This window comes from Bombina bombina, chromosome 3, assembly GCF_027579735.1.
Source record: "Bombina bombina isolate aBomBom1 chromosome 3, aBomBom1.pri, whole genome shotgun sequence".
Lineage (NCBI taxonomy): Eukaryota > Metazoa > Chordata > Amphibia > Anura > Bombinatoridae > Bombina > Bombina bombina.
Genome location: NC_069501.1, coordinates 1,153,715,856 through 1,153,739,054, shown reverse-complemented (window position 1 = coordinate 1,153,739,054; position 23,199 = coordinate 1,153,715,856). Strand labels below are relative to the sequence as shown.

General features: G+C 40.8%; 1 protein-coding gene across 2 annotated transcripts in view; it reads left to right on the top strand.

Moving 5' to 3' along the window:
* The window catches only part of CUL5 (cullin 5), a 281,093-nt gene that overhangs the window by 116,360 nt on the left and 141,534 nt on the right, over positions 1-23,199 (top strand). For both annotated transcript variants that reach the window (XM_053708551.1, XM_053708552.1), the window contains 3 exons: positions 6,443-6,584; positions 13,752-13,897; positions 13,983-14,063. In XM_053708551.1, coding sequence (XP_053564526.1) covers positions 6,443-6,584; positions 13,752-13,897; positions 13,983-14,063 — 369 coding nt within the window. The remainder of the gene's footprint in view (positions 1-6,442; positions 6,585-13,751; positions 13,898-13,982; positions 14,064-23,199) is intronic.

Sequence of the window (23,199 nt, the reverse complement as noted above, 5' to 3'; positions counted from 1 at the left end):
ACAAATGCAAGATAACAAGCCAGTGCAATAGCACTTAGTCTGAACTTCAAATGAGTATTAGATTTTTTTCTGACAATTTTAAAAGTTATGTCTTTTCCACTCCCCCTGTACCATGTGACAGCCATCAGCCAAACACAAATGCATACACGTACCATGTGACAGCCATCAGCCATTCACAAATGCATACACACTTATTCTTGCACATGCTCAGTAGGATCTGGCGACTCAAAAAGTTTAAATATAAAAATACTGTGCACATTTTTTTAATGGAAGTAAATTGGAGAGTTGTTTAAAATGGCATGCTCTATCTGAATAATTGAAGTTTAATTTTGATTGAGTGTTCCTTTAAAGATACAGTACTCAACATATATTTATTTTACAATCGAAATTCTGTGAGTCAAATTTGCTTCTTGTTCACTTTATTAAGATGGATGGATGAGCACAGTGCATGCCTTATGTGTTTTAAATGCCATTGTGGAACCCCCTGTTACACTTTGTCCCTCATGTATTACTAGGGCATTACAGTGTAAAGAACAAATTTTCTTAACTGATGATAATAATGATTGTACTCAGAATGATGTTCAGGATAAACCTCAATCCCAAGCATCTCAGCCCATAACGCCCACACAGGCGATGCCATGTTCTTCATCTGTGTCTGCATCATTCACTCTGCAGGATATGGCTACAGTTATGTCCTCAACCCTTACAGAGGTGTTATCTAAGTTGCCAGTACTACAGGGTAAACGTAGTAGAATAAAGACCCAGGTAGTCCATGCGACTTCTGATTCCTTGATGGCGATCTCCGATGTTCCCTCCCAGGACTCTGAAGGGGGGGGGGGGTAGGGAGGTTTTTCGGAAGGAGAACTGTCTGACTCAGGTAGCGCATTACCCAAGACAGATTTGGACGTGATGTCCTTTAGATTTAAACTTGAACACCTTCGCCTGTTATTGCGGGAGGTTTTGTTAATCCTAGCCGACTGTGAATCTATTGTAGTCCCTCCAGAGAAATTTTGTAAGATGGACAGATATTTGGAGGTCCCTACTTATGCTGATGTTTTTCCGATTCCTAAAAGAATATCGGAAATTATTAACAAGGAATGGGAAAGGCCGGGTATACCGTTCTCTCCTTCCCCTATATTTAAGAAAATGTATCCTTTACCTGACACTGTTAGGGATGTTTGGCAAACGATCCCTAAGGTGGAGGGAGCCATTTCTACTCTAGCTAAACGTACAATTATTCCTATTGAGGACAGTTGTGCTTTCAAGGATCCTATGGATAAAAAGTTGGAGGGTCTTCTAAAGAAGCTGTTTGTTCATCAAGGGTTTCTATTGCAACCAACGGCCTGCATTGTACCAGTTACAACTGCGGCTGCCTTTAGGTTTGATGCCCTAGAAGAGTCTCTTAAGACTGAGACTCCTTTGGAGGAAATATTGGATAGAAGCAAGGCCCTTAAGCTAGCCAATTCTTTTGTTACGGATGCCGCCTTTCAGATTACCAAATTGGCGGCTAAGAATGGAGGTTTGGCCATTGTAGCACGCAGAGCCTTATGATTGAAATCTTGGTCTGCGGATGTATCCTCTAAATCTAAGCTATTAGCTATCCCTTTCAAAGGAAATACTCTATTTGGGCCTGAATTGAAAGAGATCATCTCTGACATTACGGGAGGTAAGGGTCATCTCCTCCCTCAGGACAAGACGTCCAAACAAAGGAGACAGAGTAATTTTCGTTCCTTTCAAAATTTTAAGGGTGTCCCTTCTTCCACTAAACAGGAAGGGAACTTCGCACAGTCCAATCCCGTCTGGAGACCCAATCAGACGTGGAACAAAAATAAACAACCCAAGAAGCCCGCTGCTTCTCCCAAGACAGCATGAAGGGACGGCCCCCGGTCCGGGAACCGGATCTAGTAGGGGGCAGACTTTCTCTCTTTGTCCAGGCTTGAATAAGAGATGTTCAGGATCCCTGGAAACTAGAAATTGTGTACCAGGGGTACCAACTGGAGTTCAAAAATTCCCTTCCAAGGGGAAGGTTTCTTCTTTCACGATTGTCTGTTGACCAGATAAAGAGAGGCGTTCGTACGTTGTGTAAAAGACCTCTCCACTATGGGAGTAATTTGTCCCGTTCCAATACAGGAACAGGGGCAGGGGTTTTACTCAAATCTTTTCGTGGTTCCCAAAAAAGAAGGAACGTTCAGACCCATTTTAGATCTCAAGAGTCTAAACAAGTTTCTCAGAGTCCCATCCTTCAAGATGGAGACGATTCGGACAATTCTTCCATTGATCCAGGAGGGTCAATATATGATTACTGTGGACTTAAAGGATGCATATCTTCACATTCCTATCCACAGAGATCATCACCAGTTTCTAAGGTTTGCCTTCCTGGACAAACATTTTCAGTTTGTCGCTCTTCCCTTCGGGTTGGCCACGGTACCCAGGATCTTCATGAAAGCTCTAGGGTCTTTGCTAGCGGTTCTCAGACCGCGGGACATTGCAGTGGCGCCTTATCTGGACGATATTCTAATCCAGGTGTCCTCTTTCCAACTGACAAAGTCTCATACCGACATGGTTCTGTCCTTTCTAAGGACTCATGGGTGGAAGGTGAACCTAGAAAAGAGTTCACTAATTCCACAGACAAGGGTTCCTTTCCTGGGAACTTTAATAGATTCCATATCCATGAAAATCTTTTTGACTGAAGTCAGAATATTAAAGATTCTGGAGACATGCCGAACCCTTCAGTCCAATCCTCGGCCATGAGTGGCTCAGTGCATGGAGGTAATTGGATTGATGGTGGTGGCAATGGACATCATTCCGTTTGCTCGTTTTCATCTCAGACCTCTACAACTGAGCATGCTCAGGCAGTGGAATGGAGATTATGCAGATTTGTCTCCTCGGATAAATCTGGATCAGGAGACAAGAGACTCTCTTCTTTGATGGTTGTCGCCGGATCATCTGTCCCAAGGGATGTGCTTCTGCAGACCTTCATGGGTGATAGTGACAACAGTCTAATAGGCTGGGGTGCAGTCTGGAATTCCCTGAAGGCTCAGGGAGTGTGGACTCGAGCGGAGTCTCTACTTTCCATAAATATTCTGGAGTTGAGAGCAATATTCAATGCACTTCAAGCTTGGCCTCAATTGGCCTCGCCCAAATTCATCCGGTTTCAGTCGGACTTCATCACGACTGTGGCTTACATCACTCATCAGGGAGGAACAAGGAGTTCCTTGGCGATGACAGAAGTATCCAAGATAATTCGGTGGGCGGAGACTCACTCATGTTATCTGTCAGCAATTTACATCCCAGGAGTGGACAACAGGGAAGCGGATTTTTTGAGCAGACAGACGTTTCATCCGGGGGAATGGGAACTTCACCCGGAGGTCTTTGCTACCCTGATTCTCAGGTGGGGCAGACCGGAATTGGATCTGATGGCAACTCGACAGAATGCCAAGCTTCCAAGGTATGGATCCAGGTCCAGGGATCCTCAGGCCGAGCTGATGGATGCCTTGGCAGTGCCTTGGTCGTTCAACCTAGCTAGCTTATGTTTTTTCACTTTTTGCTCTCCTTCCCCGGGTGATTGCTCGGATCAAACAGGAGAGGGCTTCAGTGATTCTCATCGCTCCTGCGTGGCCTCGCAGGACTTGGTATGCCGATCTGGTGGACATGTCCTCTCTGCCACCGTGGAAGCTTCCATTGAGGCAGGACCGTCTCATTCAGGGACCCTTCCATCATCCTAATTTAGTTTCTCTACAGCTGACTGCTTGGAGATTGAACGCTTGATTTTTTTTCTAAGCAACGGTTCTCTGATTCGGTCATTGATACCTTGATCCAGGCACGTAAGCCTGTTACTAGAAAGATTTACCATAAGATATGGCGTAAATATCTTTATTGGTGCGAATCCAAGGGCTACCCATGGAGTAGGGTTAGGATTCCCAGGATTTTATCTTTTCTCCAAGAAGGTTTGGAGAAAGGGTTGTCAGCAAGTTCCTTAATGGGACAGATTTCTGCTTTGTCCATTTTGCTACACAAACGTCTGGCAGATGTTCCAGATGTTCAATCTTTTTGTCAGGCTCTGACTAGAATCAGGCCTGTATTTAGACCAATTGCTCCTCCTTGGAGTTTGAATTTAGTTCTTAAAGTTCTTCAAGGGGTTCCGTTTGAACCCATGCATTCCATAGATATTAAGTTATTATCTTGGAAAGTTTTTTTATTTTTGGTTGCTATTTCTTCTGCTCGAAGAGTTTCTGAGCTTTCGGCTTTACAATGTGATCCACCTTATCTTATTTTCCTTGCTGATAAGGTGGTGTTACGTACCAAACCTGGTTTTCTTCCTAAGGTTGTTTCTAACAAGAATATTAATCAGGAAATTGTTGTTCCTTCATTATGTCCTAACCCTTCTTCTAAGAAGGAGCGTATGTTACATAACTTGTATGTAGTTCGTGCCTTAAAATTTTACTTGCAGGCGACTAAGGATTTTCGTCAAACATCTTCATTGTTTGTGGTTTTTGCTGGGAAACGTAGGGGTCAGAAAGCTACGGCTACCTCTCTTTTTGGCTGAAGAGTATCATCCGTTTGGCATATGAGACTGCTGGACAGCAGCCTCCTGAAAGAATTACGGCTCATTCTACCAGGGCTGTGGCTTCCTCATGGGCATTTAAAAATGATGCTTCTATTGAACAGATTTGCAAGGCTGCAACTTGGTCGTCTCTTCATACTTTTTCCAAATTTTACAAATTTGATACTTTTGCTTCTGCTGAGGCTGTTTTTGGGAGAGAGGTTCTTCAAGCAGTGGTGCCTTCCGTTTAGGTCCCTGTCTTGTCCCTCCCTTTCATCCGTGCTTTGGTATTGTATCCCACAAGTAAGGATGAAATCTGTGGACTTGTCATATCTTGTAAAAGAAAAGGAAATGTATGCTTACCTGATAAATTTATTTCTTTTATGATATGACGAGTCCACTGCCCACCCTTTTATTTTTTGAAGACAGGTTTTTATTTTTGTTAAATTTCAGTCACCTCTGCTCCTTGGCCTTTCCTTTCTCTTCCTAACTTCGGTTGAATGACTGGAGGGGGAGGGAAGGGAGGGGCTATATATGCAGCTCTGTTGTGGAGCTCTTTGCCACTTCGTGCTGACCAGGAGGCGATATCCCACAAGTAAGGATGAAATCCGTGTACTCGTCATATCGTAAAAGAAATAAATTTATCAGGTAAGCATAAATTTCCTTATTTTTTCTCTTTCCTACTGCATGTGTGTGATTGACCCACTATTAACATTCATACCACATCCATATGGTTTTATGCTGTCTCCAACATGCTCTTAAAGGGACAGTCAACACCAGAATTTTTGTTGTTTTAAAAGATAGATAATCCCTTAATTGCCCATTCCCCAGTTTTGCATAACCAACACAGTTATAATACACATTTTACTTCTGTAATTACCTTGTATCTAAGCCTCTGCAGACTGCCCCCTTATTTTAGTTCTTTTGACAGACTTGCATTTTAGACAATCGGTGCTCACTCCTCTGTAAATTCACATGCATGAGCTCAATCTTATCTATATGAAACAGATGAACTAATGCCCTCTAGTGGTGAAAAACTGTCAAAATGCATTTAGATTAGAGGCGGTCTTCAAGGTCTAAAAAATTAGCATATGAACCTCCTAGGTTTAGTTTTCAACTAAGAATACCAAGAGAACAAAGCAAAATTGGTGATAAAAGTAAATTGGAAAATTGTTTAAAATTACATGCCCTATTTGAATCATTAATTATTTTTTTTTGGACTTGACTGTCCCTTTATATAAAGAAAAGGCCCTATAAGATGTAATTTTATCTTTATCAGGCTACAAAATTAAAGAAATATGAGACTGGGAAAATAAATTTTAGGGGGTATTTGACTTTTTACAATAATAATTAAAAAGGTCTGTCAATGTTACTGGAATAATCAGTGCTCACTCCTCAGTAAATTCAAGTGCATGAGCTCAATGTTATCTATATGAAACACATGAACTAAGGCCCTTTAGTGGTGAAAAACTGTCAAAATGCATTTATATTAGAGGCGGCCTTCAAGGTCTAAGAAACTAGCATATGAACCTCCTAGGTTTAGCTTTCAACTAAGAATATCTAGAGAACAAAGCAACATTGGTGATTAAAAGTAGATTGAAAAGTAGTTTAAAATCACATTTCCTATATGAATCATGACAGGATTTTTTTGGACTTGACTGTCCCTTTAATGTTCTTTTACAGGTACATAATGACTTGTTTAAAGTGGCTTTTTTATGCCAAAGCCAGCACCACATTCTGTACAGTAATTTGATATGCACAGAGTCTATCTACCAACTGGCCAAAGGTGTTTGCATGATATTCTGATCTAGTGGCAACTTGGCAACTTTAGCTTATATATTCTCTATTTTATATTTTGTTTGCCCCCTCTTTATACAACTGTCTCATTTTGCATTGCAGCTCATGTTGGATACCTGGAATGAATCTATATTTTCCAATATAAAAAATAGACTTCAAGACAGTGCAATGAAACTGGTCCACGCAGAGAGATTAGGAGAAGCATTTGACTCTCAACTTGTAATTGGTGTGAGAGAATCATATGGTATGTACCACTGCTTGCAGGGGGGGCCCAGAATGCTAGCAAGCTTTTCCAGGCTTTCACCGTATAAATTGTTTTTTTACTTTGCAAAGTGACAGCAGGTAGTTTATGTTTAAATAAAATACTTGCTACTGTAGATCATTTTATATTCCTAGGTAATTTAATTTACAGATTTGCCATAATTCCCACCTGTTCCTTACAAAAATTTCTCATCTGTTTTTGCAACACTGGTAAAGTAAAACTAACCGGCATTTTACAGCTGGTCCCTAGGCTTTAAGGGTAATTCTACTGGGAATTTTTTTTTTCTTAAAGTGAATGTAAATTTTGAAGCTAAAGTGCCCGGTTTTTAAAAATTTGATTAAAAACAGGGGCACTTTAATTCATGAAAATTTACATTTCACTCCTGTTGTGAAAAAAAAAATTACCTTTTTAATCTTGACAGCCGATCCAGCTTCCTCCACCCGTCGCAAAGCCTCTTCCTGGGTCTAAAATGAGGTATTTGGCTTCCTCTAATCACGGCGTTGAATCAGACACTGATTCCCCCGGGGGGGGTGGAGCCGTGATTGGAGGATGACCTATCCATCATTTCTGACGTCAGTGACCGGAGGAAGCTGTAGCTGCTGTCAAGATTAAAAGGTAAGTATTTTTTCACAAATTACTTGCTATACCAGCTGCAGAGTATTAAGTGTATGAGGAAAATGCTCCTTAGACTGAAGGAAATGCCTTTTTAAATGTTCTGATGCCTTTTTAATGTTCTTTTTAAATGTTTCTTTATACACAAATGCCTATAGTTAGGTATTGAAATACTAATTATGGCTGGAAGGTCATTGAGTAAAACCAGCTATTTATGATACAAAAATAGTTTTATCTTCCACCCCCACTGAGAGGTTAAGTGCTGTTTACATAGCTTTTCTAAATAGAATACTTATGTATTCATGTTTTTAGTATAGGTGCTGGTTTCAAGAGGCAAAAGCAGCTATTTCAAATAAAAGTAAACGCCATATTTGTAAACTATTTAATTTGTGGCAGGTGAAATGGATAATTGGGAAAACATAAAAAGTTATTATTCATATAATTTATTTCTATAGCGCCGCAAAATTCCATACGAAGAGCTTACAGTCTACAGGTTGAGGGTGCAGAGACATAAGGTTTGGGGTAGCTTGTCACGTGGATTGCAGGAGAGATGGTAAGCCTCACTGAATAGGTGGGCTTTCAAAGAGCGTCTGAAACTATACAAGTTTGTAGACAGTCTTGTAGAGTTCCAGAGGGCAGGAGCAGCGCTTAAAGGGCCATAATACCCAAATGTTTAAACACTTGAAAGTGATGCAGTATAGCTGTAAAAAGCTGACTAGAAAATATCACCTGAACATCTCTATGTAAAAAAGAAAGATATTTTACCTCAAAAGTTTCTCAGTAGCCACATCCCATTGTAAAGGACTTCTAAGCAACAAATCAGTATGTCTGTCCCGGGACAGCGGAAGGAGCGAGCTTACGTGCACTCTCATCTTATTTCCCTATTCAGCTTAAGGAAGTTTACAATGAAATCTCATGAGTTAAGTCAAATCTCAGGAGATCACAGTAAAAGAGTTCATGACCTCAGAACTGTTGGTGCTGATTGGCTGCTGTTCATTTCTTAATTTTTTTTTTTCTTTTACCTGCAGCTAAGCAGCAGTTGAGTATAACTTTCTCCAACATTGGTGTGTCCGGTCCACGGCGTCATCCATTACTTGTGGGATATTCTCCTCCCCTACAGGGAAAGGCAAGGAGAGCACACAGCAGAGCTGTCCATATAGCTCCCCCTCTAGCTCCGCCCCCCAGTCATTCTCCTTGCCGCTCTGAACAAGTAGCATCTCCTCGGGGATGGTGAGGAGTTTGTGGTGTTAGTTGTAGTTTTTTATATCTTCTATCAAGAGTTTATTTTAAAATAGTGCTGGCTTGTACTATTTACTCTACAACAGAAAAGTGATGAAGATTTCTGTTAAGAGGAATATGATTTTAGCACAAGTAACTAGAATCTATTGCTGTTACCACGCAGGACTGTTGAAACCAGAGAACTTCAGTTGGGGGTAACAGTTTGCAGACTCATCTGCTTCAGGTATGACTAGTCTCCTTCTAACAACACAGGCTAATGCTAGATGACAGTCATTTTTCCCCTCAGGGAAAATGGTAAGCCATTTTTCTTTCACCTCAGCAAAAAAGATAACAGGCTTCCCCTTTTTGATTTTTATGCTGGTAGACACTGTTAGGGGCAAAATCGATTGGTTTTTATTACAATATCATGGCATTTGAACTGTTTTATAAGCTCATATACACTTGGGAACGTTTTTTATTGATCTGGCATGTTTTAGACACCTAAATCTAGTCAGGAAGGCCCCTTCACTCTAGTGTGCTGAGGGAGGAAGCCTCATTTTGGTGCTTCAGCTGTGCAGTTGATTTCAAGGCAGTGCATGCAGTTTTCATGTGAGAGGGTCCTGTGACTCAGAAAGTGACTCCAGAAGGCTTATTTCTGTGGATGATTGACCCCTAAGGAAGGTAAAATGCTGCAGCAATACTGTAGCAGGGATTGTAGTGTATACAAATGGTTAAATCCAACAATTAGCTCTGGTTTGCTTGTTTTAAGAGCTAGAGTCTCCATATTTGCTGTGCAATACTTTCTAAGCATTAAGACACTGGGGTCCAAATTTCATAAAAATCGGATATTGCCTTCATAGTTTTTTGAACATTCAGAAATAAAGTGTGTAATTTTATTATTTAAAGAGACAGTAACGTTTTTGTTTAAAATCGTTTTTATTGCATTGTTTTCCTGCCTAAATCTGTTTAACATGTCTATGCCATCAGATAACCTATGTTCTGTGTGTGTAGAGACAAATGTGTTCCCCCTTTGAGTGTTTGTGATAATTGTGCCATAGTGTCCAAACAAAATAAGGACAGCTCTGTTACATTTCATAATGTTGCCCAAGATAATTTATCTAATGAAGGTAGTGAGGATAATTCTACATCCTCTCCTTCTGTGTCTACACCAGCTTTGCCCGCGCAGGCGACACCTAGCGCGCCAGTGCTTATTTCTATGCAACAATTAACAGCAGTAGTGGATAATTCTATAGCAAATCTTTTATCCAAACTGCCAGCATTTCAGAGAAAGCGTGATTGTTCAGTTTTAAATACAGATAAAAAAAGGATGAACAATCAGACGCTGACGATGCCTTATCTATTTTACCCTCACATCAATCGGAATTGGCTGTGAGGGAAGGGCTGTCTGAGGGTGAAATTTCAGACTCAGGAAAAATTTCTCAACAGGCAGAACCTGATATAGTAGCATTTAAATTTAAGCTAGAACATCTCCGCGCTTTGCTTAAGGAGGTATTAGCTACTCTGGATGACTGTGATTCTGTAGTAGTACCAGAGAAGTTGTGCAAATTGGACAAATTTTTAGAGGTCCCAGTGCACGAAGACGCTTTTCCAATACCCAAGAGGGTAGCGAGCATAGTGGATAAGGAGTGGGAGAAGCCAGGTGTACCCTTTGCCCCACCTCCTATATTTAAGAAAATGTTTCCCATAGTAGACCCTAGAAGGGACGCATGGCAGACGGTCCCGAAGGTTGAGGGAGCTGTTTCAACACTAGCGAAGCGCACAACTATTCCTATAGAGGACAGCTGCGCTTTCAAAGATCCTATGGATAAAAATTGGAAGGATTGCTTAAAAAGATTTTTGTTCAACAAGGGTTCATCCTTCAACCAGCTACGTGTGTTATTACTGTCACTTCAGCGGCGTCCTTTTGGTTCGAGGAACTAATCCAACTCTTGTCAAATCTCTGATTTATATCCCAGGTCTAGACAATTGGGAAGCGGATTATCTCAGCCGTCATTCTCTACTTCCGGGGGAGTGGTCTCTCCTTCCAGATATGTTTTTTTCAACTTGTACAAATGTGGGGTCTTAAAGAAATAGATCTGATGGCCTCTCGTCTGAACAAGAAACTTCCCAGATACCTTTCCAGGTCCAGGGATCCTCAGGCGGAAATTATGGATGTTTTAGCAGTTCCCTGGTTTTACCAACCTGCTTACATTTTTCCGCCTCTGGTTCTTCTTCCAAAGGTGTTCTCCAAGATCATAATAGAACAATCGCATGTGTTTCTGATAGCACCAGCATGGCCTCACAGGTTTTGATATGCGAACCTTGCCCGAATGTCCAGTTGCCTGCCCTGGTCACTTCCTATAAGACCACACCTTCTGTCTCAAGTTCCAGTTTTCCGTCAGGATCTCAAATCTCTAAATTTGAAGGCAAGGAAATTGAACGCTTAGTTCTTAGTCATAGAGGTTTCTCTGACTCAATAATTAACACTATGATACAGCCTCGTAAGTCTGTTTCAAGGAAGATTTATCATAGGGTTTGGAAAACCTATATTTCATGGTGTTCCACTCATGATTATTCTTGGCATTCTTTTAGAATTCCTAGGATTCTACAGTTTCTTCAGGATGGTTTGGATAAAGGTTTGTCTGCAAATACTTTGAAAGGACAAATCTCTGCTCTTTCTTATTTCATAGAAAGATTGCTAAGCTTCCTGATATTCACTGTTTTGTTCAGGCTTTGATTCATATCAAACCTGTTATTAAATCAATTCCTCCTCCTTGGAGTCTCAATTTGGTTTTAAAGATTTCGCAGGCTCCTCTTTTGGAGCCTATGCATTCTTTGGATATTAAACTACTTTCTTGGAAAGTGTTATTTCTTTTGGCTATCTCTTCTGCTAGAAGAGTTTCTGAATTGTCTGCTCTCTCTTGCGAGTCTCCTTATCTGATTTTTCATCTAGATAAATTTTTTACCTAAAGTTGTGAATTCTAACAACATCAATAGGGAAATTATTGTTCTTTCCTTTTGTCCTAATCTTAAGAATACTCTTGAAAGGTCTTTACATTCTTTGTATGTGGTAAGAGCTTTGAAATATTATGTTGAGGCTACTAAAGATTTCAGAAAGACTTCTAGTCTATTTTTTCTGGTTCCAGAAAAGGTTAGAAAGCCTCTGCCATTTCCTTGGCATCTTGGTTGAAGCTTTTGATTTTACAAAGCTTATTTGGAGGGGGGTCAGTTTCCGCCTCATCGAATTACAGCTCATTCTACTAGATCAGTCGCCACATCTTGGGCTTTCAAGAATGAAGCTTCAGTTGATCAAATTTGCAAAGCGGCAACTTGGTATTCTTTTACAACATTTTACCATTTTGACGTTTGCTTCTTCGGAAGCAGCCTTTGGTAGAAAGGTTCTTCAGGCAGCTGTCTTAGTTTGATTCTAGTGCCTATGATTTGAGTTTTTTGAATTTTTTAAAGAAAACTTACTTATTTTTTGGATTTTATTTCTCAGCGGAAATAGCCGTTTTGATTTTATCCCTTCCTTTCTAGTGACTTGTGGACTTCCACATCTTGGGTATTACATCCCATACGTCACTAGCTCTTGCACTTTTGCCACCTATATGAAAGAAAACATAATTTATGTAAGAACTTGCCTAATAAATTAATTTCTTTCATGGTGGCAAGAGTCCATGAGACCCACCCAATTTTTGTGCTTTTACACCTCACTAAATTGGCTATACGTTAAACTGAGGTATGAGTGAGGTGGGAGGTGTGTTTATAGGCATTTTTGGTTTGGGAAACTTTGCCCCCTCCTGGTAGGAATGTATATCCCATATGTCACTAGCTCATGGACTCTTTCCACCATGAAAGGAAATTAATTTATCAGGTAAGTTCTTACATAAATTATGTTTTTTAGTAAGGTTGAATTCTTGAAATGTAGCGTTGGTGTGCATGACAGGATTTAGTGAGTGCTTGTTGCCAGGTGTTTGATGCCTCGAAGAGGGGGGGAATAAGAAGCAGCTCCGTTTTAGACAGATTTAGTTGGAGGTAGAGAGGACATCTAAGAGGAAAATGCAGAGATACGGGTGGTAATCTGGTTGAGTAAAGAGGAAGAGATATATAGAGATGAAAGGATAGCTTTTGGTATAATCGGCATATATGTGGTACTGGAACCCAAAGGAGGATATCAGTTTTCCAAGGGAGGATGTATAGAGAAAAACGGCAAGGGATCCAATACCGGGCCTTGCAGTACTTCAACTGGGAGACAAAGGATCAGAGGATATGCTGTTAATGGGAACTGTAAACGAGCAGTTTGAGACATGAAGCAAACCAGGGGAGGGCTGTGTCTCTGATGCCAAATGAATGTAGGATTTTTATGAGGAGAGGATAGTCAGCTGTGTCAAAAACATCAGATCCAAAAGAATTAGTAAGGAGTAGTGTCCCCTTTGCTTTAGCTAATCGTTTGTTACTTTAGTGAGAGCGTTTTCTGTTGAGTGTTTAGAGCGGAAACCAGATTGTAGTGGATCAAGTAAGGAGTTCATTGAGAGAAATTAAAGTAGGCAATTATAGACCAGTCGTTCCAATTTTATTTTATTATCATTTATTTATAAAGCGCCAGCAGATTACGCAGCGCTATATAAAGAATAAAAAACATTACAGGGATACAGTAATACACAAACAAGTACAGTAGGGGTAAATAAAAGTTGTAGGTGCAATAATTCTGTTATACAAAAGGAGAGGAATGCCCTGCCCTTGAGCACAATCAGTAGTAGTTCACTTTAAACACATAGTGGCCTGCAGGTAGGAAGGCTCTCAAGCTTACAATCTAAAGGAGAGGGAATGGACGCAGAAGGTAATTGAGAAAGGAAATATGTCTGATATAAGGCAGAGTAAACTGAGAGCGAGTGATGACATGGGGGGGAGTGTGTGGTGGCTGAGCAAGTGAGGTTTGGAAAAGTGTAAAAGAATGTGGTAAAATGTCAGTACAAAGGCTGTGAGTCTGAAGTGGTTTCTCTATCCTGGATTAGTAGTGACAGCTGCACATAATTACTGTTAGGTGTGTGTGTATATATATATATTAAGGTAAACAATAGGGTGGGTAGTGGTGGGAAGGGATTGGAGGGCTAGTACTTGCAAATCTGGATTCTGATGTTAGGTGTGAGGCTTGTAAAATAAAGTTAGAAAAGTTTATAGTACACTGTACCATTATCAAGCGTCTTTATTTCATTGCTAAGGATAGAAATATTGTGTTTGAAGAATGCTGTAATGTAATAGGCACCAGGAGGATGAATTTATTATAGGTACAATTAATTTTCCTTTATTCTTTTGAAGTTAATCTGTGTTCAAATCCAGAAGACAAGCTCCAGATATACCGAGATAATTTTGAAAAAGCTTACTTGGATTCAACTGAGAGGTTTTATCGAACGCAGGCACCTTCTTACTTGCAACAAAACGGCGTGCAAAACTATATGAAATACGTAAGTCAAAGAAACCTTAAAATCTGAATGCAGAAATAGTATTTCCAGTTGTTCCGTTTTATAACGGCCATTTTATTCTGAACAGGCAGATGCCAAACTAAAGGAAGAAGAGAAGAGAGCACTTCGGTATTTAGAGACGAGACGGGAGTGTAACTCTGTGCAGGCGGTGGGTATGCAGATACACTTCTGACTATCAGGGTACTTATCACTAACAATCCTGCTTTAATGGATTTATTAATCTTAAAGGGGTACTCGTGAGGATGCATTAAAAGCTTGGATGAAAGCGAAGTGACAGTATACTCTGCATTTTGAAAAAACTGTGAGTGGTTTAGTTTCAAGATATTTTTATTTTCAGTAGTCCATTTGTGGTTTGCTTGTAACTGATCACATCAACAAAGCTGTCCCAGTACCAAAAGGATCACTGGCTGCAATATAACAACAATCGTATTTTTCCAAGGTCATCACTTTTCCTGTTTTATGATCCTAATGGCTGGCCCACTTATTTGGGGGAAAAAAATCAAAATCCTAAACCCCCTCATATTACAGGGACATGAAACCCAATTTTTTTTCCTTTCATGATTCAGCGAGAGCATCAATTTTAAACAACTTTTCAATGTATTTCTAGTTAATTTGTTTTGTTCTCTTGGTTGTTGAAAATCATACCTAGGTAGGCTCAGGAGCTGCTGATTGGTGGCTGCACATATATGTCTCCTGTTATTAGCTCACCCATGTGTATTGCTGTTTCTTCAGAAAAGGATACTAATAGGATGAAGTAAATTAGATAATAGAAGTAAATTAGATAGTGTTTTTTTTTTAAATTGTATCCTCTATATGAGTCATGAAAGAGAAAATGTTAGGTTTCATGTCCCTTCAAAGAACATGGTTTGTTATAACAAGAGGGTTCAAGTGTGTGCTAGTTTGTATTTAGCTGAGAGTCGGCCACAGTTTCCTATTGGATTAAGTAGTCACCATATTTTCATCTGTCTTGCAAAATAATGAGTAAAACAAATGGAGGAATGGACCTTATTTTGAATGAAAGGTTATTCATGTGTCTGCTTACCCGAATGGCTAGTTCCTTTATATTAGTAAATAACTGAGCTGTATCTAAATGTCATTGCTCTCTGTGAAAATGCACAGTGAATTTGTTCATTTCATGTAATGTTTGCTACCATTCCTTCCCCACATCTCAAAGTACCTTCAAGTGATACCTTTTTTGTATCACAGCATGTAGTATAACATTGCTAATCACTACTTTAATTTTTTGTATGTCATGCTGGTGTCCTGTTTGCAAGGTTAGGGGTAAGAGGTTGGTTACTATATTAAGATTTTGTTTGCTTAAAAAAAAAACTCTCCTTAAAGGGACACTGTACCCAAAATTTTTCTTTCGTGATTCAGATTGAGCATGAAATTTTAAGCAACTTTCTAATTTACTCCTATTATCAAATGTTCTTCGTTCTCTTGGTATCTTTATTTGAAATGTAAGTTTAGATGCCGGCCCATTTTTGTGAACAACCTGGGTTGTCCTTGCTGATTGGTGGATAAATCCATCCACCAATAAAAAAGTGTTGTCCAGAGTACTGAAACCAAAAAAAAGCTTAGATGCCTTCTTTTTCAAATAATGATAGCAAGAGAACAAAGAAAAATTGACAATAGGAGTAAATTAGAAAGTTGCTCAAAATTGCATGCTCTTTCTGAATTACAAAAGAAAAAAATTGGGTACAGTGTCCCTTTAACATAGCAACAGTAGATGAGGTTGAAATTCCACAGAGTTTAAAGGGGCAGTCTACTCCAAAATTGTTTAGTTAAAAAGATAGATAATGCCTTTTATTACCCATTCTCCAGTTTTGCATAACCAACTCAGTTATATTAATATACTTTTTACCTCTGTGATTACCTTGTATCTAAGCCTCTTCTGACAGCCCCCTGATCACATGACTTATCTACTAACTTGCATTTTATCCAATTAGTGCAGTGTCTGCCACAACCCACAGGCGTTAGCACAGTGTTATCTATATGGCTCACATGAAGTAGCAGTCCCCTGTTGTGAAAAGCAAATAAAAAAGCATGTGATGTTACACAACGGGTTATTCTACTCGTTGGAACAAGCTCAAAGTCAAGCATTAAAGAAGCTAGAGCTAACCAATGTTCAGATACGAATACTTTTGTTTACTATAACAGTCATATGCACATTTTGATAAAAAAAAAAGTTTAACCCATTGTTAAAAGACTGGATCTTTGCAGTTTTATGTAATGATTTTGAGCACTATTATTCTTTTGTAATGCTTCTTCTTTCACAAATAAAGCTTGTTTGAAAACAAAAAAAAAAAAGCATGTGATGCGAGGCTGTCTGTAGTGGCTTAGAAATAGGCAGAAGTTTAGAGGTTTAAATGTTATAAAGTATATTAATATAACAATGTTAGTTGTGCAAATCTGAAGAATGGATAGTAAAGGCGTTATCTATCTTTTTAAACAATAACATTTCTGGTGAAGTCTGTCCCTTTAACATTTACAGATCCCGTGTGGTCCCTGTCCTTATCATATAAAAAAACAAAACACTGCTAATTAAACTTACACTAACCTTCCCATTTAATTAATGCAATTGTAAGCTTTGATTCTGTTTTAAAGGGAAAGTCTACACTAAAATTGTTATTGTTTAAAAAGATAGCTAATGCCTTTACTACCCATTCCCCAGCTTTGCACAACCAACATTGCTAGCTTAATATTCTTTTAACATTTAAACCTCTAAATGTCTGCCTGTTTCAAAGGCTCTATAGACAGCCTCTTATCACATGCTTTTTTATTTGCTTTTCACAACAGGATACTGCTAGTTCATGTGGTCCATATAGATAACATTGTGTTCACGCCCGAGGGGTTATTTAAGGTTTAGCACAACACTAAATGCAAGTCAATAGATAAAAAATAAATAAATTAAAAAAAGTCATGTGATCAGGGGGCTGTCAGAAGATGCTTAGATATAAGGTAATCACAGAGGTAAAAAGTATATTAATATAACTGTGTTGTTTATGCAAAACTGGGGTATGGATAATAAAGGATTATCTTTTAAAACAAGGAAAATTCTGTTGTTGACTGTACCTTTAAGCCAATATAAAGCCCTTTTATCTATTGTGTTCGCAGTTACTACAGCCTCAGGCAAATAATTCCCCTGTTGGATATATAGTAAAAAACCTTTGAGATCTCCTTTCTTCTAACCCTAAAGTGTGGTCACTTGTCACAAGCAAAGTTTCTAGTGACAAGCATTGCTCCTTACAACTCTCTATAGGACTGTGATATTATTTTTATCATTTCTCAAGATCTTTCTTTTCTAGAGTAAATAAAACCAAATTTGCTAACTTTTCGTCAAAGCTTAAAATTTCTTGTTAATTTTCTGACCCTTCTCAGAACTTTCTAGTTCTTCAAAACAAACGTTCAAAGTCACCCCCTCATAAATAAGGATATCAAATTAGTTCCTGAGCAATGTAATGAAAATAGCGGTTTTGTGTAGTGGCTAACTGTGTGACACACTCACCTTTTAGAAGATTCAGCTACCTGGAGATCAGTGGGGTCCGTGCTACATGACAACTCCCTCCCCTTATACCGGTCAATCAACAGAAGACCAGAAAGAAAAACACACTGTGAAAACCTCTGTGTTTAATTGCTTATGGCTTACGGGGACTGTAATTCCTATATACTCTTTCACTTCCGGGTGACATCAACACTGGTCATTAGGACCGTATCCAATCCACTTCATCACAGCTCCACTTGGAATGCCCTTCTATGGCGCTTATAACCAAACTATCCCAATTGCTCGACGTTTCCGTCAAGCATAACAGGGCATGAAAGGAACAAAGGGAGTTCCCTGCTCCCAAAAAGTCAATAAATAAATAGACTGTTACTGCACTGATGGAGTGGTGTTTCCATGTGCTTCTGCAGTTTTAATAATTTATTTTCAATAACCTTTTTTGGATTTTAGAGGCTTTTTCATTTTGGAACATCTATTTATTCACTTTCTTGTTCTGCAATATCCTCTCTTAATAATTGGTCCCCAAAGCTGTGCTCCATAAAGCTGTTCTCTAATCACTCTTAACAAAATACTGGTAAAGCGTACAAGAATGCACCTATACCAGTACAGACCAACAACAGTATACTGATACTACACAGTCTCAGCATACTACCTGTGCAAAACAAAAAAGGCTATTTCCATCTTAATATGAGGAGAGTCCACGGCTTCATTCATTACTTGTGTGATTACTGAACCTGGCCACCAGGAGGAGTCAGACACCCCAGCCAAAGGCTTAAATACCTCCTCCACTCCCCTCTTCCCCCAGTCATTCTTTGCCTTTCGTTACAGGAGGATGGCAGAGAAGTGCTGGAAGATTCGGAGTAGTCTCTTTTATAGAGGGTAGTACTCTTCGGAATGGGACTGGAGTTTTAAGAGGTCTTGGAGATACAGGGAGAAACCATCCAGACTTGTATTAACAGCTCCTTAAGCAATCAGTGTTGACGAGTTTCACTGCCTGCTTTCTATCACTCAAGTCCATGTCAGGAGCGATGCTACAACACTGTCAAACTTGAGAGGCTGTGTTCCTGTTCCACGGTGTAGATTCTGGTAAAATTGTTTCATTTTTTTATACCTGTAATGATAACGCAAGAAGACAGGGTCACAGTGTGACTCCTTTTACCTGTATAGAATCAAGGGTTAATATCTCTGGAAGGTGATTATTGAACAGTGTGGGATTTATACATGATTACTTTATTGTGTTTTTTGCTGCGTGAGATGTGGCTCTGGTAATGTGTGAGCAGTCAGGTTCTTTCTTCATTTTGATTACGGCGCAGCCTGTTTAGTTTGGCATGCTTTTTCTCGGCTGCAGGGGTGGTCCTTCATGGCACTCCATGTGACCGGGTGTGGCCTCATTCTCTTCTTTTTCCTGACCATTGGTTGCAGGAGACGAAAGCGGTTTCTCTGTGGGCCTGTGTCATAGGAGGTGGTGAGTGCCCCGGCCATTGGGGTATAAAGGTGCCATTTATTTTTTCTATAGTCCGTATTAAAGATGCAAGCTATGGAGGACTCTGATCCGTTAGAGGGTACTCCCTCTTTGCCTAAATCTAATGCCTGTGTTTATTGTGAGGATTCTACAGTATATCCGCCTGTTCAACTATGTTCCACATGCCTTGATAGAATAGTGATATCTAAAAAGAACAAGATGTTTAGTACCACTGAGCCATCCACCTCTGAGGGGTCTCCGTCCTGCAAGGTGCGTTCCCTACAATCATCTCCGCTTACACATGCAGCTCCCCAGTGCACCACTAATCCTTCTGTGGGAGTGACCCTGTGGCCGCCAGATTTTGATGATCAGTTGCAAACTGCTGTGTCTGCGGCCTTCAGTACTTTACCTCGCACTGCTAAGCGCAAGCGAAAGGTAAACATTGCTATCCTTCTCAGAGGTCATCTACTCCGTTGGATATATCTGAGACTAGATTATCCACTGATGCAGAGGACTCAGATTCTTCAGAGGACTCTCTCTCTGGGTCGGAATCTGAGGCCTCTAAACCTCCGGCTGTGGAGGAACCAAACTTTTTAGGTTTAGGATGGAGCAATTGCGCTTTTTCTTAAGAGGTGTTGGCTACTCTAAAGGTTACGGAACCGAAGTTACCGGAGGAACCTTCTATTCCTGAGTTTGATGAGGACAGACTTTCCCGGTTCACGTAAAGATGGTGAATATTATAAAGAATGAATGGGAGAGACTTGGTTCATCTTTCTCCCCTTCTTCGTTTAAGAAATTGTTCCAGGTTCCTGATTCTCAGCCAGAATTGTGGGGATCTATCCCTAAGGTGGATGGAGCTATCTCCACACTCGCTAAGCGCACCACTATCCCACTCAAGGACAGTTCGTCATTTAAGGAACCCATGGATAAGAAATTAGAGACCCTTTTAAGAAAAATGTTTCAGCACACAGGGTTTGTATTTCTGCCTGCAGCGGTGGTCGCTGTGGTGGCGGGAGATACTGCCTATTGGTATGACTCTCTGTCAGAGATAATCGAGTTGGAGACTCCCCTCAATGAGATACAGGAACGAATTAAGGCCTTGAGGGTAGCTAATTCGTTTATCTGGGATGAAAATATGCAGATTATTCACTTGAATGCCAAGACATAAGACTTTTCTGTTCTGGCCTGGAGGGCCCTGTGGTTGAAGTCATGGTCTGCTCTACATAATGTCCAAATCTAGATTACTTTCCCTTCCATTTAAGGGAAAGGTTCTTTTTGAACCAGGCCTGGACTCTATCATATCCATGGTCACGGGGTCAAGGGTGCCTTTCTACCGCAGGATAAGAAGAATAAACCTAAGGGTCCTAATTTTCGTCCCTTTCGTTCGGACAAGTCCCAATGACAGCTGCCTACCGCGAAGCCCGAGCAGTCCAAGGGATCTTGGAAACCATCTCAGTCTTGGAATAAAGCCAAGCAGAGCAAGAAGCCCACAGAGGTAAAATTGGCATGAAGGGGCGGCCCCTGATCCATCTCTGGATCTCGTAGGGGCAGACTATCTCTGTTCGCAGAGGCTTGGAGGAGAGATGGGCAGGATCCTTGGGTTCTGGAGGTTATTGCCCATGGTTACAGGATAGGTTTCAGGGCAGATTCCTCTTGTCAAATCTATCGTCAAGACCAGAGAAACGAGATGCCTTCCTAGAGTGCGTGAGGGATCTCTCCTCTCTAGGAGTAATTGTACCGGTACCTCTAACAGAAAGAGGTCTAGGGTACTATTCAAACCTTCTTGCTTAAACAAGTTTCTGTCAGTCCCATCGTTCATGATGCAGGCGATAAGGTCTATTCTGCCCTTAGTTCAAGAGGGTCAGTTCATGACTATGATAGACTTTAAGGATGCTTACCTTCATGTGCCAATACACAAGGATCACTTCAAGTTCCTAAGATTCGCTTTTCTGGACAAGCACTTCCAGTTTGTAGCTCTCTTCTTCGGTCTGGCTACTGCCCCAAGAGTCTTTACGAACATTCTGGGAGCTTTGCTCACGGTGGCGAGATCCAGATGTATTGCAGTAGCACCTTATCTGGACGGCTTCTTGGCCAGGCTACGTCCTGCTGGCTGGCAGAGGACCATTCGAGAGCTCTTCTTCGATCTCATGGATGGAAGATAAACTCAGGAAAGAGTTCTCTGGTTCACAGTACCAGAGTGGAGTTCCTAGGCACGATAATGGACTCCATATCCATGAGGATATTCCTGACAGACTAGAGACGTTGCAAAATTGCCTCCAGTTGTCTTGCCCTTCAGACCTCCTCAAGGCCATCTGTGGCCCGGTGCATGGAAGTGATTGGGCTCATGGTATCCAGTATAGATGTCATTCCATTTTCCAGGTTCCATCTACGACCTCTTCATTTGTGCATGCTGAGGCAATGGAACGTCGATCACTCAGATCTATCCCAACAGATATCTCTGGACAACCAGTCGAGAGAATCCCTCTCTTGGTGGCTCCGACGCATCTATCATAAGGTGTGGAGGACCTACTTGCTCTGGTGTGAGACTCGTGGATGTTTCTAGCATAAGGTCAGAGTATCAAGGATACTTTCCTTTCTCCAGGACGGTTTGGAGAAGGGACTTGCCGCCAGTTCCTTAAAGGGGCAGATTTCGGCTCTATCTGTGTTACACAAGAAGCTCGCTGAGCTTCCTGATATACAGTCTTTTTTTTGTCCAGGCTCTATCCAGGATCAGGCCTGTATTTAGACATTCTGCTCCTCTTTTTTTTGCAGAGGGCTCCGTTTGAGCCTATGCATTCTCTTGACATTAAGATACTGTCTTGGAAGGTTCTTTTTCTACTGGCTATTGCTTTGGCACACAGAGTCTCTGAGTTGGCGGCCTTGCAATGTGTGCCTCCTTACCTGGTTTTTCATGCCGATAAGACTGTCCTTCGCACTGGGTTGGGATTTCTCCCTTAGGTTGTGTCTGATCGCAACCTTAATCAGGAGATTGTAGTTCCTTCCTTGTGTCCTAACGCTTCTTTGTCAAACGAACGGTTACTTCATAACTTGGATGTGGTTCGAGCCTTGAAATTTTATCTTCAGGCTACGAAGGATTTCAGACAAACTTCAGCATTGTTTGTTGTCTATTCGGGGGAAGCGCAAAGGGCAGAAGGCTTCTTCCACTTCCCTATCTTTTTTGGCTGAGGAGCATGATTCGCTTGGCTTATGAGACAGCGAGACATAAGCCTCCTCAGAGGATTACGGCTTACTCAACTAGAGCTGTGGCTTCTTCTTTGGCCTATAAGAATGAGGCCTCTATGGAGCAGATTTGTAAGGCGGCTACCTGGTCCTCCTTACATACTTTTTCAAAGATTTTTACAAATTAGATGTTTTTGCTTTTGGGAGAGAGGTTTTGCAGGCTGTGGTGCCCTCAGACTAGGGTCCCCCTTTTTTTTTTTTTTTTTTTTTTTTTTTTTTTACCCTCCCTTTTTCATTCAGTGTCCTCTAGAACTTGGGTATATGTTTCCCACAAGTAATGATTGAAGCCATGGACTCTCCTTGTATTAAGATGGAACACATAAATTATGCTTACCTGATAATTTCATTTCCATCGGTAAGAGGAGAGTCCACGGCTCCCGCCCAGTTCTCCATTGGGTGGACCTACATTTTTTCTTTTGTTCTTCTTCAGGCACCATTTATACCCTGATATTTCTCATACTGTTCCTTGTTCCCTTGGCAGAATGACTGGGGGATGAGGGGAGTGGGGGGAGGTATTTTAAGCCTTTGGCTGACAAGACTACTTAAAACTCCAGTCCCATCTCGAAGGGTACTACCCTCCATAAGGAACTACTCCGAAATATTCTGACACTTCTCTGCCAACCTCTTGTGACGAAAGGCAAAGGAATGACTGGGGGATGAGGGAAGTGGGGGAGGAATTTAAGCCTTTGGCTGGGGTGTATTTGCCTCCTCCTGGTGGCCAGGTTCTGTATTTCCCACAAGTAATGAATGAAGCCGTGGACTCTCCTCATACATATGGAATAAGCATAATTTATTTTCCTCAATACAGGGAGAGTCCACAGCTGCATTAATTACTTGAGGGAATACTGAACCTGACCACCAGGAGGAGGCAAAGGCACCCCAGCCAAAGGCTTAAATTCCTCCCCCACTTCCCTCATCCCCCAGTCATTCCTTTGCCTTTCGTCACAGGAGGTTGGCAGAGAAGTGTCAGAATATGTCGGAGTAGTTCCTTATGGGAGGGTAGTACCCTTCGAGATGGGACTGGAGTTTTAAGTAGTCTTGTCAGCCTCTCAGTGAAAGCATTGATGAAAGTTAAAGTCT